The sequence below is a fragment of the Buteo buteo genome, chromosome 18 (genome assembly GCF_964188355.1).
Source record: "Buteo buteo chromosome 18, bButBut1.hap1.1, whole genome shotgun sequence".
Classification (NCBI taxonomy): domain Eukaryota; kingdom Metazoa; phylum Chordata; class Aves; order Accipitriformes; family Accipitridae; genus Buteo; species Buteo buteo.
Window position 1 is genome coordinate 13,045,012 of NC_134188.1, and position 7,991 is coordinate 13,053,002.

Sequence of the window (7,991 nt, forward strand, 5' to 3'; positions counted from 1 at the left end):
TCTACATTTTGCTGTCAGTTTCTATTTTAATCCAAATGTGATTATGTTTTCCTATTAAAAAACATTCATAAAGGATTAAGAATGTTTCTTTCTAAAAAGTATATTTCCTTTCAAAGAGGAAATCCAATCACAATATCAGATTTTCCTTTCACAGTTTATCAAGCATTGGTGCTTAATCAACTACTAGAATGTGCAAGTGTTTTTACAAACATGATGTAATTCCAGGTTAAAACAGTATTAGAAATGTGACTAAATAAAGCACAATAATGAAACTGCTATATAATATGTATTCTTTAACAGTATGCTTAAGATGGCTGTTTCTTTCCATTTTCAACTAGAACAGGAACAAAGAAATTATTCCCCGTTTACTCAGTGCAAGGGCATATGACCATTATGATTCATTAGTTCAACAATGACATTATTTAGCTGTTTTAGCACTATTTTGCATCTAAAAATGATGTGTTTTCGTATTTATAAATTCTGACTTCCTTAATCATTAGAAGTAACGTTTAACCTAAATCTTTTGTTAATTTCTTCATCCCAAACAGCGCATCTACATATCCATAGCTGTACCTTTAGCTAATAATTTGGCACTTATCTCTTGTAGTAAAAGATTAGATACTGATTGCTGCTATGAGATTTACTGAAATACAACAATAAAACCAAAAAACAATTAAAACTTTGCTTAAGGTAAAGTTAAGGCACCATAAGGACAAAGGCACTCCAAAGAACAACCTGTTCTGGCATTTCTTTCTAGGTCAAGAATTTCTCATTGCAAAAGGTGAAAAACAGCAATTAAAAAACGCATTACAAGTTCAAAAACTTGAACATTGCTGCTAGATAAAAGACATGCCAAATATCTTAACTATGATGTAGGTGTGCCTAACTCTCAATTTAGTTTATGACTACCAAAAGAAATGGCACAAAGCTTATAAATGGCTGGCGAGAGAGCACTTTCCTCCACTAGCTAGACTGAAGTATGATATTTAGCTTCTTTGTGTGGGACTTTGATACTTTGATTCACGTGTGACATATCTCCGATTTGAAGATCTCTATCATTTCTTGTATTATCTCACCTCCATGATCAAATAATGAGAATAGAAAGAGAAAAATAAGTTATGTTTGTATTTTTTTGCCTGAGAGAAAAACAGTTTCAAACAATCTGGTGCTTGCACATAATAGCCTACTTTCTTTAAAAAGCATTTCAGGAAGTATTTTTAGATCAAATTAATTTTCTGTAAAATTCACATGCAGAAAAATTTACCCTGTTGTGTGTTTTAATAAGCAAACCTAGCATAAACCCAGAAGATTAATGAGAAAAGCTAATTTTACTGCATGTCAAATATTTAATTCTGGAATTACATTGAGATTGCAGAAGCCCAGATCAAAGTAACTATAATGCAATAGGTAAGAAAGATTGCAGGCTGATTATGAAAGATCAGGAATGAACTGTTAATTTATTTACCTTTGTAATTCCATCTAAGCTAAAAAATTGCATTACTGAAAAGAAAAATCACTTGCAAAGCAGGAAAGCTCTTGAACCTAAGATTTAAACTTTTTTCAAATGCTCAAAGCAATCTTTATTAAGCTGTAATTATTTCCTAAGTCTCTGAAAATGTTCTACTTTACAGAGTTTAAGTGACTGGTAAATCAACATCCCACACACCACTTAAACCAAGTTGACACTTGTTGCAAAATTTCTTGTCCAGAAGTTAAAAATCAAATACATTATCACAAGCTGAGTTTTTCCAGAGGAGTTAATAGTACTGTGAGAATCCTTCTCACTTCTTTTGTGAAAGGGTTAAAATAATTTCATATGCATTATGTCTCTTGCCAAATAATGTCCACAATTACATCCAGTAACAAATTTACAGTACAGAGGGCATTTTCCCAAATGACTTGAGTTCATCTTAAACTGATCTAAAGAGAAGAAGAAAATCATCGATCTCAGTGATTCTTCAAAACCAAGTAAATTGAAAGCCTGATTTAAATCTACAACAATAACCTGCCGGGTAACTAAAAGGCAACAACACACCATACCTAAAGAGGACATCTTCCTTTTCTGCCATCACTACATTATTTAGTTCAACATCTGAATAGAGGAAAAAAGGTGATAAACCATTGCATACCTGTGGAACTTCTGTAGAGCTGTCTCTATTTGCACTGCTAAGAATAGCTTCTTGTATGGCCTGCCTTCACATTCAAAGAAGGCTATGTCTTGAAGTAGTTTCATTTTTCAGACTTTAATAATGCAGCAAAAGTAATATGGAAAGAGGCAGGTTCTTATTGCTCATAAGTAAAACAAAAATAGATAGCACAGATTAACAAGTGACATAAAATGTTCATGTGCATCACGTCTCCTTGTTACATGCTAGCACACAATTTAATAGCACATTTCTCACAACTTTCAGCTGCATGATATTCTCTTGTATATTTGCTCTGCATATTTTGTTCACTGGTTGAACAATAAAGGAATATAAAAACTAGAATATTGGAGACCTCAATCAAGATTCTGTTGGGTAACATCACAAGATGAAGTACTTCATATTTAAACAAGCATTTGGGAAAAAACCCAAACCAACCAACCTACTGTAATGTACTTTGTACATAGGGAACTCTTTGTCCTTGTAGCTATTCCAGAGAAAGATTTATAGTGGATTCACTCACAGAAATATAATGTACTTAGCAACCACAGAGCAAGAGCACCACTCAGTGGAACTATCAGATAAAACAATACTGATAAAGCCAAAGTTATATATTCATAGCACAGCAGTAAAAAGAGTTCTAGGCAATTCTGCTAAGACAAAAATATTTCTCAGAAAAATTTTAGGTGAAAAGACTGCTAGCTTTAGTTCATATTGCAGAGACTATAATTTAAAATTCTATCCTTAATATTGCTTATTTGCTAGCTCACTTTCCCACATACAATCACTAAGTCTTTGTTAATACCATATTTCTTTTCCAAAAATACAAATTATAATTCCAAAAAGGAAGACATATGGCCATAAATAAAACCTCGTTAAATTTTGGAATGTGGTATTTTTTTATTTAATTCACAAATATTTATGTAAAGTTACATAATGTGGAAAACAATTGCACAAGCAGGTGCTAACACGACAGTTATTTCTTATGCATCATGACAAGAATTGAAGTTCCTTTCTCTCCTTATCGAAAGATAGAAAAGATGCATACAAGCTGTTGACAGCTAAATTACTTCAGGACAGACTATGCTAGCTGTGGAACTTCAGATATTGGAAAGGAAAGCTGGAAATTTTGTAATGATGCATTTTGTACTCCTCTGTATACACTGTGAAGCTGGCCACCATGAATTCAGATTGTGGATACAGTGACTTGCCCTAATAGCCCCCTCTTCTGTTCGTATATACCTAGATCTCTGATGAAAGAGGGAGAGGTGGATCAAGTAGCCATGGATAAAGGTGGAAAAAGGACCCATGTTCGGGAATCCTAGCAGGCTGCATCTGTCACCAGCTTGTTTCAGATTGGTCATCTGGATATATAGCTTTTCATTATCACTTTATTACAAAAGCATCGATTTAATTCCATCATTTAGTCTTTGGAATCACGAGCATCTCCAGAATAACCATCATTTTTCTCTCTATGGGTAAAAAAACTGAAGCCTGTTTGTGTCGGATCTCAAAGTGTTACTTAATCTCACCAGCTCATACTCACAAATTAAATCCACACAGCTGCTGAACGCAGCTGCCCAAGGGGATGTGGCAACATTTGCTTTATGGTAAGAGGTCATGACTGCTGCCATCAACGATTCTAGGACATGTTGGCAGGAGCCTCTCTTGCTACTGAAGACGTCAAGAACTGAATGCTGTATCTAAACCCTCTTTTTAGTTAACTAAAAATTGAGTTTGGTTTCACCGCTTTTCCTACTTTTCCGCTGAGATTAAACCTGACACCAAATCCTACTTTGAACTTCAGCTTCCTGTTGTTATTTAGAAACCCTAGGACAGACAATCAAAAAGCTACATGACAGAAGCAGAACAGCAACCAAAACATCATCAATGGGATGAACTCAAGATAATTTTTTCCTAAATTTAGCCTGCTAAAGTTGACATAACTAAGAGTAAGTGACAATATACACTGACAGCCTAACTTTGATTCTACACCTCTTATGACAACAGTGACATGGGACACTGAATTAAGAATACACTCAGACACAAGGTAAAAGAACCTTGATTTGTTCTGGTGCTGCCTGCAGAACGAGCAACAGATCAATGGACATTGGGTTATCCACTATTTCAGCGATTTAACATGAGGGAAATGAGAAAAAAATAGTGAATAAATAAGTAAAAAATGCAAGAGAAAGGAAGCAGTAGAGATGAGATTTTTTTTTTTAATAAAGCCAGCTAATATTGAACTTAAAAGATTTTTTTTTCTTTTAAACAGAAAAGAACTAAGAATATATTCCCTTACAAAGCTGAACATATTGTATTCCAAAATGAAGAAGTAACACACAGGTTTCTAAACCTAAATGTAAAATTAAACCTCTACTCTTAACAATTGTTTCCTACATTCAGAAGGAGAGTTTAACACATTTCATAAGACTTGTCAGCTGGACATCGGCAATGTGCCTTTAAAATGCCAGCTGCAATTCCAGTTGCATAAAATGCCAGCAGAGGATGCAAGATATGCCTACCTTCATATATAGCATGTATAAACAACTTTCAATTTTTCATCTCCCAAGAAAAGCTTAAAACACAAACATCTGAACATTTAGGTTTTCACTAGCTAGCTGCTGAAACAGGAAAGCTTTTTAAAATGACTAACTTTGGAGTCTTGCAGTAAGGCTTGTGGCAAGTCCAGCCAAAGTGTTTCCAAGGGTACTGGGTCTGGGTGTTAATTTTTTCATAGCAGCCTGTATGGCACTGTGTTTTAGATCCATGCCTAAAACAGTGTTGATAACACACTAGTATCAGCAGTGTTTGCACAGCGTCAAGGCCTTCTCTGTCACTCTGCCCCTGCAGCAAATAGAATGACGGTGTGCAAGACATTTGGAGGAGACACAGCTGGGACATCACTTTGTTTTGCCTGGGAGAGCTATGACAAAAGCACCAGCCTTGAGCTTAATCTGGTATTTGGGCCCTGCATTACTACAGTCCCTTCCGGGGCACACCTATTCCAGTGCAGCTTTACCTGCTGGCCACAGTTCCTATCACGAAATATACAACTGCTCTGGTGTGGGGTCCCCCACGGGCTACAGTGTGACCTCATGCTGACCACCATCTTTAGAGTAAGGGTCTACAATAGACAAAAGTGAGTCACAGAGGAGAACTCTACTTTGGATTGCAGTAAAGCTTCTGCGCATCTTAGCTAAACATACCAATCCAAAAACGTACACTTGTAGTAATCATTAAAAAGGTGTAAAGCTATCAGAGAGAGTTATCCAGTCAGGATTTATTTGAATCTTTACCTTACTACACAAATTATTTCACAGCATAACATGCTGGGCATATCGGAGATTGTGAAGAGAGATCTTCTAAGAACACAGCTATTACTATCATATCTGGTTAAACATTTGAGGAAGATTCTCAAAAACTAAAATTCCAGTAAATCGTAAACCCCAGTATGTTTCTCCTTTAACCCAGTCATGCATTGACAAACATTTGTGAACTAAATGATCTCAATAAAACCGTATTTAAGAAATACACTTTGCTACAATTCTAATTTAAAATTTGGATCCTGAAGTTCACTAATATAGTCAGGTTAGAGCAACATTTCATACAAATAAATAGGCCAACAACTAATCTTTGTGAAGTTTAGTCTTTTAACAGGGGCACCTCAAATGCTCCCTCCTCATGATCCCCTCTCACTGAAGATTACTGCACACTCACAGTGAATCTCTGATGCCCATTTGCTACAATACTGGGCCTGGTGCTGACACATATAATGTCCACGTTTGTGGGACAAGAAAGTAATACTCATGGTCTATAAAGTTCTCATGGGGATGGATCCCACTGTCCCTAGCTGGAAAGTTGTCCCTGCTTCTAGCTGACAGACAGCAAACCTGTAACTAAAATATCTGCAGATGCTGGTCCTGCCAATGTCATAGCAGGATTCATGACCTTATTTTTCCAGGGTTCTGCTTTTCTAAACTGGAAATATATTCATACCTGGCATAACAGAAAACCCAAAATAAACAATGAGGAGTGCATTTAACAATAAAAAAAACAAATACACAATACATTCATATACTCTCTTCTGATTACACTGAATTTCTAGGACACAGATTGGTTCTTTGGGAAACATTAAAATGTTCAGCACTTAAACACGACAGAATCTGCTTTGGTCACCATAATGCATTACCTGGTAAATTAGTCTTCATAATATCAATGCCAACTTGAAGCTCAGGCTCAGCTGCAAGAACTGCATAATCTCCTTGATGAGAGACGTTGAAGTTGTAATTCGAATAGATACTGAATACGTTATTTGCCAGGAAAGGTTTTCCTTTTGATGTCCTTTGCAAGTTTATTTCATTCCAAGGTATGCACAACTTTTCTGCAATTAATTTCCGCATCAGCAGGCGTCCAGCCTGTGAAATAAAATGGAAGTGATTAATACAGAACTATTATGCTATGTGCAAAATATCTGTGGTTGCTAGAAAACCACCTACCTAAAAAAATGTGGCTTTATTATTGCCGATACAAAGTTAAGAGTATATTTTAGCCAAATCATTTAGATTTCTGCCTTTTATAAAAGCCTGTGTCAAGTAAATTTAACCAAAATAGTTTACCAGACCCAAATACAGAATGCATTTGTTATCGCTATTAGTGGAGAGACAACACAAGACCCAATAAAAAGCAGTCCCAGCCTAGAAGAACCACATAAAATAGTTCCTTCTCTACCTTATTTACTTAGGATACTTTATTGCATAGATCAATACTTTTTATCCCACACTGAACATTCAAAGTGTCTCAGCAGCCTTCCTTTCAGTACATTAATTCAGTGACTCAGGTGCTAAATACCACACAGCTAAAACTTATGAGTGACTACTTATAGGCTAGTTAGCAAAAGTCTGTATTACTACCACATTGTTACATAAGATTTAAAACCTGAATTATGTAACCAGTTTTATTTCCTTACACGTTACACTACTGTCTTCACGTATAGTCTCCTAGAGTACGTTGATTTTCTCTTAACATCATGACGTAAAACTTGTGAAGTCTTTCGGAGTAACTACTAAGAGCAGACTGCAAACATCCCTTTTTCCTCCGAAGTGAAGATGTAAGCAGAGCTGGCAATTAACGCTTTGTAATGCATTTACTTCCCTGTCATGCCCTCGCAGGGCGTATTTTCCTACGAAAAGTCAGAAAATTGGGCAATACTGAGTCGGCAGAGAGACAATCTGGTCCCCAGGGGAAAGCGCCGGTCCCGGGACCGCGAGTGGTGCCGGGGGGGGAGGTGCCCAGCGCAGCAGCCTCCGCCCGCGCCCCGAGGGGCCCTCAGCAGCCTCCGCCACGGCCCCGTCGAGGGGCAGGGCCCCGCCGGCGACGCCCGCAGCAGCGGGAGAGAGAGCAACGAGACGGAGGGCTCCGGGCAAGGCGATCCAGTGAGTCCCGCCCGCAGACTACGGCCGCCCGCCGCCGTGCCTCCCGCCCCCCCACCAGCATGTACCAAGGCGGCTTTGGCATCACGGGCAAAGACAAACTGGCCGACGCGGTCCTTCTCCTCGGGCTGCACCAGCCGCGCCGCCAGCAGCCACTCCTGGCGGCAGGGACGCCAGGCGGCGCAAGGGAAGGCCCAGCGCACGCTGCCCATAGCCCCCCGCGCCGCCCAACGGCAGCGGGACCCGCGCGCCTCCGCTACCGTGCGGCACAACGTGCGCATGCGCCTGTCCTTGGGCGGGAGGGACCCGCCGTCGAGGAACGGCAGCCAATCAGACATCAAAGTGCCCTGTGAGTGACAGGGGAATGCGCCAGGTATCGACTTATCAGGGGAAAGGCGGTGCCTGCGGCTGAACT

At 38.7% G+C, this 7,991-nt stretch overlaps 1 protein-coding gene across 4 annotated transcripts in view; it reads right to left on the minus strand.

Moving 5' to 3' along the window:
- AASDHPPT (aminoadipate-semialdehyde dehydrogenase-phosphopantetheinyl transferase) overlaps positions 1 to 7,848 on the minus strand; it is a 45,770-nt gene extending 37,922 nt beyond the window's left edge. For 3 of the 4 annotated variants that reach the window (XM_075050008.1, XM_075050010.1, XM_075050007.1), the window contains exons 1-2: positions 7,645 to 7,848; positions 6,337 to 6,562 (exon numbers count right to left, since the gene is read on the minus strand). In XM_075050008.1, coding sequence (XP_074906109.1) covers positions 6,337 to 6,562; positions 7,645 to 7,788 — 370 coding nt within the window. In that variant the 5' untranslated portion in view covers positions 7,789 to 7,848. Of the gene's footprint in view, positions 1 to 6,336; positions 6,563 to 7,113; positions 7,343 to 7,644 lie in introns of those variants that run through there. The other variant, XM_075050009.1, reaches the window with a different exon arrangement.
- Between the last annotated feature and the right edge of the window lie 143 nt (positions 7,849 to 7,991).